This window comes from Cornus florida, unplaced genomic scaffold, assembly GCF_030987335.1.
Source record: "Cornus florida cultivar Cherokee Brave unplaced genomic scaffold, ASM3098733v1 CherokeeBrave_3.0.0_Hap2_Chr03, whole genome shotgun sequence".
Lineage (NCBI taxonomy): Eukaryota > Viridiplantae > Streptophyta > Magnoliopsida > Cornales > Cornaceae > Cornus > Cornus florida.
Genome location: NW_026775573.1, coordinates 17,659,989 through 17,671,092, shown reverse-complemented (window position 1 = coordinate 17,671,092; position 11,104 = coordinate 17,659,989). Strand labels below are relative to the sequence as shown.

Below are 11,104 nucleotides of genomic sequence, written 5' to 3'. Positions count from 1 at the left end.
ACTTCATCAAGGTCTTCCAATTCCACCAACATGGCTTGGTTGTACTCTACTGGAGTTAGCTTATTTTAGAAAGCCACCCTTGCAGACCTAATGGTCATTTCCATTGGAAGAATGGCATCATGTCCATATGTAAACATATATGGTGTGACACCCGTACTTGACCTTTTTGAATTCCTGTAAGCCCAAAAAGCCTCAGAAAGTAGGTGATGCCACTCCCTTGGATGATTCTCAATCATCTTTTCAAGGATGTTAAGAATCACTTTGTTGGAAGCTTCTGCCTATCTATTTGCTTGGGCAAAATATGGAGTAGAACTGATTACTTGAACGCCACATTCAGCACAATAGTCAATAACCTCACTTCCAATGAAGGAAAGGCTTCTATCTGTGGTGAGAGTCTCTGGAATCCCTAATCTGTGTATAATGTGCTTCTTGATGAAACTAATGATTGTTGGTTGCTCATAAGTCTTTAATGGAATGGCCTCCACCCGCTTAGTGAAATAATCTGTTGCAACTACCATATAAGTGTGACCATCTGCAGATGATAGCCTTAACTTTCCAATGAAGTCTAAAGCCCACCCTCTGAATGGACATATTTTTACTATTGGCTGCATGTTTATAGCTGGAACTCTCTGGATCGGGCCATGTTCTTGACATGCAATGCAGGTTTTTGCAAACTCTATGCAGTCTTTTAATATACCTTTCCAATAATAACCATACCTTCTAAGAAGCCACCTCATCTTGATTCCAGCTTGGTGTGCTCCGCATATTCCAAGGTGCGATTCTGTCATTACTCTCATGGATTCATCCCTACCACGGCATCTGAGCAAAAGTCCATCTTCTTTACTCTTCTTGTAGAGATCTCCATTAATCAGAATATAATGAGGTGTCAAAAGCTGAATTCGCTTGTCCACGTTGGTACTAGGCTTCTGTAAAAAATGGATGATTGGTGTTCTCCAATCTTCCAAGTCTAAGCCATCTATATCAACATTGAAAATCTCCCATGCTTTCTTGGCAGGCTTGATCCTTTCTGACTCATCAGCTTGGAAACAACCTGTCATCTCATACCGTGACTCTATAGAAGGAATAATCCTTCTTTTGATTGTGATCAAAGTTTCTTCTATACCCGGTCGGACTTTCACTCTGGAAACTAGCTGTACTAAATCATCAGCCTCCGTATTCAAATGTCTTGGCCAATATTTGAGTTGGAAGTCATCAAACTGGCAAAGTAATTCCAAAGCCAAAGAATGGAAAGGCCTCAAATGCCAATTAAGACACCTATATTCTTCAGAAAGTTGGCTGAGTATCAAATTTGAATCTCCAATAATCTGGACCTTCTCCACTTTTAGCTCTAATAGGATTTCTAGCCCAATAATTAGCGCCTCATACTCAGCTTGGTTATTTGTACACTTGAAATCCAATAAGAAAGAAAATGTGGTTTTTCTCCCCTTTGGTGAAATGATGACTATTCCAGCTCCTCCTCCATCATAAGTGCTTGATCCATTAAACATGAGATTCCAAGTGTATAATCAAGGTAGAGATTATCCACCTCATCACATATTTCTGAATCAATCTTGGTGGAAGGATGGTCTGCTAGAAATTCTGCCACCGCCCTTCCTTTGACTGCCTTTAGTGGAATATACTTGAAGGAAAACTCCATTAAGGCCAATGACCACTTTCCAATACGTCCAGTGATCAAAGGCCTTGAAAGCATATACTTAATCAAATCTGTTTGAGAAATGTATAGGTTCTTAACTTCATAGCCGCATAGTATAAGGAAAGGCACAACTTTTCAATGGAAGTGTACCTCCATTCCACTAAGTGAGCACCCTACTTAGATAATAGATGGCTTGTTCCTTTCCCACTCATTGTTTTGGGCTAAAAGAGTTCCAATGGATTCGTCAGTGGCCAATAAGTATAATCTTAAAGGCCGCTTCTTGATTGGAGGCATCATCACTTGAGGGTTGGCCAGGTAGCTTTTTAGACCTTCAAAGGCTTGCTGGTGCTGTTCTGTCCACTTGAACTCCTCAGCACCTTTCAATTTCGACAATGGGGAGAAAGCATGAGTCTTTCCAGCATGGTTGGCAATGAATCTCCTTAAATATCCAACCTGGCCAAGAAACCTTTGTAGTTATTTCTTAGTGGCCGGTGGCTTTGCTTCAATAATTGCCTTTGCTTTATTTTGGTCTACTTCAATACCTCTTTGGTGGACTAGAAAACCAAGGAAATTTCCAGCTGAAACCCCAAAGGCACACTTCAAATGATTCATCTTCAACTTGTGCTGCCTCATTCTCTCAAAAGCCATCTTTAAATTATGGAGATATTAAGCCTTGGCCGAGGATTTGATGACTACATCATTAATGTAGACTTCTAAGAAATGGCCAATCATGTCATAGAAAATGGCATTCATGGCCCTTTGATATGTTGCTCCAGCATTCTTCAATCCAAATGGCATGACTACCCATTCAAAAGTTCCAATGGATCCTGGACATCTGAAAGCCGTCTTGGCGATGGCTTCTTCCTCAATATAAATTTGGTTGTATCTGGAATGCCCATCCATGAATGAAAGAATTTCATTCTTGGCAGTAGAGTCTACCAATTGGTCAACAACAGGCATGGGGTATTCATCTTTTGGAGTTGCAAGATTGATATTCTGAAAATCCACACATACCCTGAGCTTACAATTTTTCTTAATAATTGGAACTATATTGGAAATCCAGTCAACATACCTGGCGATTCTTATAAAACCAGCCTTATGTAGCCTTTCTATCTCTTCTTTGACCTTTAGAACAACTTCTTGGGACATTCTTCTTGGAGTCTGCTTGAAAGGTTTGAAACCTTCCTCAATTGGCAACTTATGCTCTACCAGCTCTCTGGAAAGTCCTGGTATTTCCTCATATGTCCATGCAAAATAATCTTTGTATTCTTCAAGTAAGGAAATCAATTCTTCTCTAAAGGTCGGTTCCAAAAGCTTACTGATGTAGGTAGGCCGAGGGTCCTGTTCTGTTCCAAGATTAACTTCCAAAAGTGGATCTTGTACTTCGGCCTTGAGATCGTCTAACTTCGTTGGCACCGCCTTCAAGTCTGTCAGCTGGATAGCATCTAACTTGTCTTCAGTATCTTCCATAATCTCCAAAACATTGGTTGAAAATAAAGTACCAGCAATAGTAGCCCTTTCCAATCGTAGTTTGGCTAGATATGCTTTCAACCTGGCAAGGCAGCAGTTAACTGCCTGGCCAAGTATTCTATTTTCTTTAGGTTTCTCTTCCATAAAAACTTTTATTTGAAATGTAGTGCTGAACACCGGCCTTAGGTAGAATTGTTGGCCTTGGTGTTTCTTGGAAAAGCTCCCTTACATCTTCTTCCGTAAGAGTTCTTCTCATGGTGGCCTTCCTTGGACGGCCCTTGCTATCATTTCCAATAAACCTGATTGGAACGAATTCTTCACTATACAACTCAGCATCTGCATGGTAAACCCTTGCCATAAATGGCCGGCTATCGGCTTCCACCACTTTTACCTCATCTCCATCCCAAAATATTAGCATTTGATGGAGCGAAGATGGAATGCAAAAATTTGGTTGAATCCATTCGCGGCCTAAAAGCAAATTATAGGCCGTTGTAGACTCAATAACAAAGAAGGCTGTGATGGAAGTTCTATCTCCCACCGTTAATTCCAATGGTAGGATTCCTTGCGTCTTCACTATTCCTCCCATGAATCCACTAATGGATACATCAGTTGGAATGATATCTTCAGGAGACTTTCCAAGCATGCGCATAACATTGACTGGAATAACATTCAATACTGAACCATTGTCCACCAGAACTCTTGCCAAGGGCCTTCCTTCCACTAGCACCTTGATATATAAAGGTTTGAGCTGCTGAGTCATACCATACAGTGGCTTTTCCAACACAATTTTCTTTAGCCTCGTGGGGCTGTTCTCTTCAATCACAACCCCCTTTAATTTCTGGAGATGCTCAGTTTCATCTTCAAAGACCTCTTCTATATGAATACCATTATTTGGTTCTATAATGGTTAGCCCATAACTAGGTTGTCCTAGGCTTTCCATGGGAGGACTTGTATCTACCACATCTCCTTCCATTGAATTAGGCTGATTTGGCTGTGGCTCAAAAAATAAGGGAAGAACCACTACCATATTGCAAGTAAATTCACCTGGAAGGCTCCCAAAACAGATTTTCTTGCTGCTGCTGGAACTGTTGGGAATTTCCAAATCTGTTTTATCTTTTGTAGGAGGATTGTCTGTAGTCAAGGAATTTCCAACCTCTTAAACCAAATCCAATAAATCATTAGGATCTCTGACCCCTCCTTTAGCTGGAAGTTCAGACAAGTCTGATAGCTTAGTAGTCTTCTTTGACCAATTGGCCCAGCCATGGTCTTTCTCCCATAACCTTCTTCTATCAGCCCTCTTCCTTTGCTGCCTTCGCTTTTGTGTGCGAGTCATATAAGAGCCTTCATGAATGGGAAACTTGGGATAATTAAGCCTTCTCCATCCCTCATCTTGCAAGGTCGGAGGTCTAACCATTCTTGGTTGGGAATGCTCACTCTCCCTTCTAACCCATACCTCCGAGGCCATTTTTGGCCTGGAATGCCTGTCACCTTTGTCTTGCCATCTACTACTTTCAAACTTTCTACTAGGACGAGACCCTGGCTGATAGGAAATTCTATTCCTTTCCAAACTTCTTGGAAGATTTCAGATTTCCTCTCTGTTGCCTTTTTTCTAGATGAACCCGGCTTTCCTTCTCTGGAATAGTTACAGTAACTGTGTTTTCCACCTTTTGGAAAGTCAGTCGATCATGGACCTTCCTTTTTTGGCCTCGATCATCATTGGACAACTTCTCCTTTGGAATATCTCTATGACAGCCATCATTTTGAATTTTACATTTGGGGCAACAACCTTGCTGGATTAAGCTAATTGAGCCTCACGGAGTTATTTTTTCAACTTGGCCACCGTTTTCTCCAAGGATACTGCAGCTTCAAGACTTTCAAGTTTTCCACTTGCTCTTGAATCTGCATGTCCACCTTTTTCTTAGGGTGTTCCGTAGCAAGAAAAGTAACGTTTGTGGCAACAACCTTGGGGAAAGGATTTTCATCAACACCTATGACTTCTATTTTTTTTGAAAACTTCAACCGGCCATCTTCAATCGCCTTTTGCACTATATTACAGAAAATCACACAATTATTAGTGGAATGCCTCCATGAATTGTGAAATTTGCAATACTCTTTCTCAGCCATTTCTGAGGCCGATGGCATCTTGTGGCCTGTTGTGAAAATCAGTTGCTTGTCAGCCATGAGCAAATCAAAAATTTGCTCGGCTTTAGAGATGTCAAAAGAATAACTCTTGGAAAGGTCTTCTCCCTTCCACTTGGAACCAGAAGCGGCCTGCAAGTTAGCCGTGGCTAACTTTGATTTAGTCAAGGCCTCACAAGTATAGGCCTTCTTTATGTTAAGCTCGGCTACATTTACTTTAAACTCTCCTTCAGTTTCAGTGGTACACACCTCATAATTAGGATCACGATAGTAAGTGCCCTTGGAAGAGCTCTTCCGATCTTACTCCTCACGAAGGAGCTCTTCATACTTAGCTACTCTACCAGCCAAGTCAAACAAGTCATGGAATTGTACACCTTCAAACTTCTTGCGAAGTTCAAATTCTAAGCCGTTCACAGCCATCTTCACATATTATCTGGTGGCAAAGACAAATTACATTTGAACTTGGCCCACCTAAATCTGGAAAGGAAACTCATCACAGACTCTCCAGGTAGTTGATGAAGTCTGGAAAGTCTTCCATGGACACTTCAAGCTCAGCTCTATAGAACTAAGTATGGAATAAATCCTCAAATTGCTGCCAACTTTGAATAAAGTTGGCTGGCAATTTGGAATACCACCTGAAAGCATACCCAGTCAGTGTATTGGGAAATAAGTGTACCTTCAACCATGGATTGGCTGCTGCTTCTCCACACTGAACAGTGAACCGACTGATATATTCTAAAGTAGACTGTTCGCCCTCACCATTGAACGTTGCAAACTCTGGAATTCTAAAATTCCTTGGAAATTCAACTTCATCAATGAACTCCAGATAGGGCTTTCTGTAAGTTGGCCTCCACCCCTTCGAGTTAGGCCAAATTCCTGCTGAAGGAATTCTATAAATTGGCCTCTGTCAAGCGCCATAGGTTGTGGAGGGTTGTTATCTAACCAACCTTGAGGTTGATTGGCCACTTGATGCCCCCCACCTGCCATAAGCAAGGGGTTGGCATCTGCATAACTGTTTCTGCCACGGTTCCTTCCTCTTTGGTCAAGAAGTGGCTCCCTTGGAAAAGGTTGCACCCCAACCGTCATTAAAATGACCATAGGTGGTGGCCTTGCTGGAACAGGTGCGGCTGGCTGAATGTTCACAGGTGGAACATTCTGTTGTGCTTGAGGGATATGGCATGGCCATGGTTGGCCAGGCTGATCATGCCAAGTCTACTGTGGAAATGCCACAGTTGGAGGATTCTGAACTTGCTGAATGGTTGACATGGGTGCAGTTTGTGGAATAGTCATCTGTACCACTGGAGCAGTCATAGGTGCAGTTGGAATGTAAGTCTGTGCCATTGGAAGGGATTGTACCTGCTGCTGAGTTGGAGGGAAAGGCCCTACATGTTGCTGAGAGGAACTTCCTTCAACAAATGTGGCCGGCCTACTAGCTTGGAAGGCCGACTGTTGAGACCCTTCAGAGTTGCTTGTCCGAGGGGCCAAAATTTGAGACAAACCTCCATAAAACCTTTCCAACATAGACTCGAACCTTTGAGAAATTCGGTCCACCATCTCTTCTAATTTTCGCTCATTAGCAAGAGTGGCTTTGTATGGTCTTGACTAGCCTTAAATTGGTCTTGCGCAACTCTGGCTAAGTCTTGGCCGACTCTAGCTTGGTCTTGCGCAAACCTATCTTGTTGCATTGCCATTATGCGGATGTTGTCCATGATGGGTCCATTTGCCATTGTTTGAGCAAATTTTTCCACCATATCATTTTCATCAGGTGCGAATCGTGAACTTTCCACTGGAAGTTCACTGACTTGCATCTCTTCTAGTTCGGCAGGGTCTTGGACAAAACTTGCCTTGCATTCTTCCACCGGCCATTGAACAATCTGTCTAGATGTCTCGCCGGGCGTGCCAATATGTTCGGCTCGCGAAAAAGTGCTAGTTCCGCTTTCCAGGTAAATGGAAAGTAGGAGTGGATGTCGGGCGTGCCAGGAACTGCTGTCGTTCCAGAATGGATATCCGAACAACTATCCAGTAGAAAATTGTAGGGATGTCGTTCCAAAGTGGATATCCGAACAACTATCTAGTAGGAAATTGCAAGGATCAGACGATTGAATGAAGGACTGGAATTACCACCTTTAAGGGTTCTTTTTGCCTTGGAAAAGGACTTTTGGACTGAACTATGGCTAGTGGAGGAAAGCTGTATTGAAAGTGCAGGACTTCAAAGTAAAGTGCTGGAAAGTAGGAATAATAAGTGCAAGACTTAAATTAAACATATTGAAATTGCATTACATGAATGTAAAGATACATAAATGTAAAGAAATTGAAGTGATGTTGGTTGTGTGTGTTGAACAGGGTTTGCAAACTAGTTCTAAGTGCTCTATTTATAGGACTTTCCATGTATGCAGCAGCTTAAGGTGGCAGCTTCAGCAGCTTCCATGTGGACTGACTTCGGACTGCCATGTGTCCCATGATTCCTCAACAGTTGTAACTTCTTCCATCTTATCCATCTTCTGTTGTAGACTTCAACGACATTTTCTTTTGCCTTCAACAAATTTGTGTCGTGGGTAGTTTCTGTAACGACCCAAATCCTCATGGATCTGGATCATTAAACGGGTCCTTACCCGACCCAAAATTGTCCGAGGGTAAAACGGTCTTTTCACATTAAATTTAAATAACAAGGTCCAAAAGGGCAAAATGGTAATTTGTTACAATTCAATAAATTGAGACTCAAGGGTACAACGGTCATTAACTTGTATCACATAGCAAATAAAATAGGGTTCGGGGCAATATAGTCCTTTCGGGGTTAAAATATAATTATGGCATTTTATTGGGTCATAAAATAATTACGTGCAACTTCAAATGGATGCTAAGATGTAATTTTGGGACACTAAACACATATTACATAAGTGATAGAAACCGGTCGTATCCACACTATACGTCGACTAGTTTGGATATGAACAATGGGAAAACTTACTGCCAAGATACCGGTCGACGTATGGGAAGTCATACGTCGACTGGTTTGGGACATGATACCGGTCAACGTATAGGATGCTATACGTCGACAAGATTACCACACTGTAAGATACCGGTCGACGTATAGGGAGCCATACGTCGACTGGTTTGGGTCATTCACGTTCAAAATGCTTACTGTCAGGATACCGGTCGACGTATAGGAAGCTACACGTCGACTGGTTTGGGTTATCCTGACCCACTATCCAAACACTGTGCCACTACACTCACGTACATAAACTAAGATACATTTCAACATTAAATTGCAATAATAACCACCACGTTGATAACGTAATTTACAACACGTTATATACTATACGGGAATTAACATGATACGAATTTAATTACATTACCCAAATGGCCATATACATGATAAATCCAAATGTTTTACATATTGCAAAAATAATACATTTTGTGTCATGCACTTTACAAGAATAGTTTAAGTCCCATAAAATACATTCAAAAATGTCTTAAGTTCCCTTAGCTCTGTAGTGGATTATCATCCGCCAATTCCTTGCCATGACCTGAAAAATATTAATTTTGTGGGGTGAGCAAATTGCTCAGTAGGTAACACTTAAGATACGTCTCTTGTGTCCCTGTGAATCTAACCAAAGAATAGGACAATAGGAATGGGGATCATACATTGTCAGAATAACACAGCATAACAACAAGTCTCATTATAAACACTAGAATGCTATGGGATGCAATGCATACCAATGTCGCTCCCCATTTTCGAAACCATCACTTACAAACCTTTAATGTAACCCCCTTTGGTAACTCCGCAGCGCCGAGAGAAGGATTGGCTACTGTCCCTGACCTTTGGTGACTCCGCAGCGTCATTATGGGGCCCAGATAGCTCAACCACGCTAGGGCAATCTCCCTAGTTCCCTCTAGGTTACATTAACCTACCGGCCCGTTGGTGACTCCACAGTGACCAGGTTTTATCAAAACACTTTCATCAATACATTCTTTCCCAAAACTCCCCTTTTTCATTTCAAAGTCAATTTTTCCCATTTCTTGCCCAATGTAAATGCATAGATGCATTTATGTCATGCTAATACTCATCATTCCACAACCAACTCAATTTAAGTAAGCAATGCATAATTTCGCAAGAATTTCCCAAGAAAATTCAATATGCTCTCATACAACAATACATCTAGTATAACAAACATATACAAATCATCACGTAGGCACGTTTTCCACATAAAACATTTAATACAAGCTCTCACATAACCACATATACATGTTCTAACTATTTTTAAACTACAACTAGCACAAATAAGCATGTCTTGCAATAATTTAGAAGATGTAATTCACATAGGAGCAAGAAAATTGTGGATTAAGAGCCCCTACCTCAAATTAGAGCAAAACCCTTAAAATGGTCAAGAAATTCGAAGGCCAAAGGAAGCACCAAATCTGAAATTGTTGGTATCAATGCGTAGAACTCGTCGTGCTCTCCGTTTTGCCTCAAACGGCACTCAAAGTTTCCAAGGATTGAGAGAGTTATCAAAGATTAAAGTTAGCTTCCCAAAGAAAAAGAAAAACGCAAGTAAGAGAGTGAAGAAGGAGAACCAGCGGGAGAGGAAAAATAGAGACCAAAATGTGGTCTCAAGACCTTTAAGTTAGTGGTGGTGGGTCCCATGCATTTTATTTTCTTATACCTTTTTCTTTTGCTTTTATTTGTACCACAAACACATTTAAATACACTACCACATAAATACTATATTACTCACATGAATTAGCATGCACAAAATGTAAATAGACCCAACTAAGAGAAAAGACAAGAATGCCCTTACGGCGATAAAATTCCAAAAAAATTAAAAATGGTAAAAATCGGAAACGTCACAGTTTCAAAGTGAATTCCCGTGTGTCCTCTTTGTCAATTAGCATGTGTCCCACGTCTTTGCTCTTCTTCATCATGTCGTCAACCTCTTCCCTTTCTTTCAGACACGATTTCACCAACTGTTGCCTTGTCATCCATGACCCTTAATAACTTCCTTCGGTTAGTGGTAGTTCCCTTATGAAGTTCCACTACTTTCAACCGACGTATTCTTGTTTGGCCAAGTGTCCCACGACTTTTAGTAGTCTTTCCCTTCTGTTAGAACCTTCCTTTCATGGCATCGTGGTTTCTAACTTTTAGTAACCTTCTCATCGTGAATAATATTCCAACAATATAATTGCCCATATCTCTCAAACTTTGGTAACTTCCATCTTGATACTTTACTTCTAGGCTTTGGAGTTCATGGTGACATGACCTCCTTAATTTTAGCAACTTCTCCATCGTGGGTAGTTTATCCAACCCACTTCCTTTCCTTCTGTAGACCACGCCCCTGATCTTATGCCGAACCTGCCATATCAATTTCACGGCATCGTGGTTTCCTCCCACTATTCTACTGACATTACATCGTGGATTATGGTCGTAGCACACTTCCTTAATTATAGCAACTTCCCTTCAACCTTACTTCATCTAGATTTAAAACTCATGGCTTCATAGACTCCTTTTTCATGGTGATTTCTCCATCGTGGGTTAAACCTAATAAATATATATATATACTTGCAAATATATATATATATATATATATATAAACAAATTAAATCCCCGTCTTGCTGAATTTTAGTAACAGAGGTTGACCTGGCTTGGGCAATTGCTGAAGTCTCCTAAAAATAAGGAGAAAATATTGTCTCCACGTCCCTTTTACGTGACTTGGTCAACTTTGATTTAAATGGAAAATACCCATTTTAATTAGTATCCTATAAGAATAAGATCTCCCAATAAATTCATCTTTAACAGAATTAATCTACCGTGGCAAGTTTAATAAAGCTCGCCATGTGTTGATAAAT

The 11,104-nt window shown here is 40.9% G+C and overlaps 1 protein-coding gene across 1 annotated transcript; it reads right to left on the bottom strand.

Moving 5' to 3' along the window:
• Window positions 1-278: 278 nt before the first annotated feature.
• Window positions 279-1,508, bottom strand: LOC132301206 (uncharacterized). The gene has a single exon (XM_059798481.1). The coding sequence runs from the start codon at window positions 1,506-1,508 to the stop codon at window positions 279-281; it is 1,230 nt and encodes a 409-aa protein (XP_059654464.1).
• Between the last annotated feature and the right edge of the window lie 9,596 nt (window positions 1,509-11,104).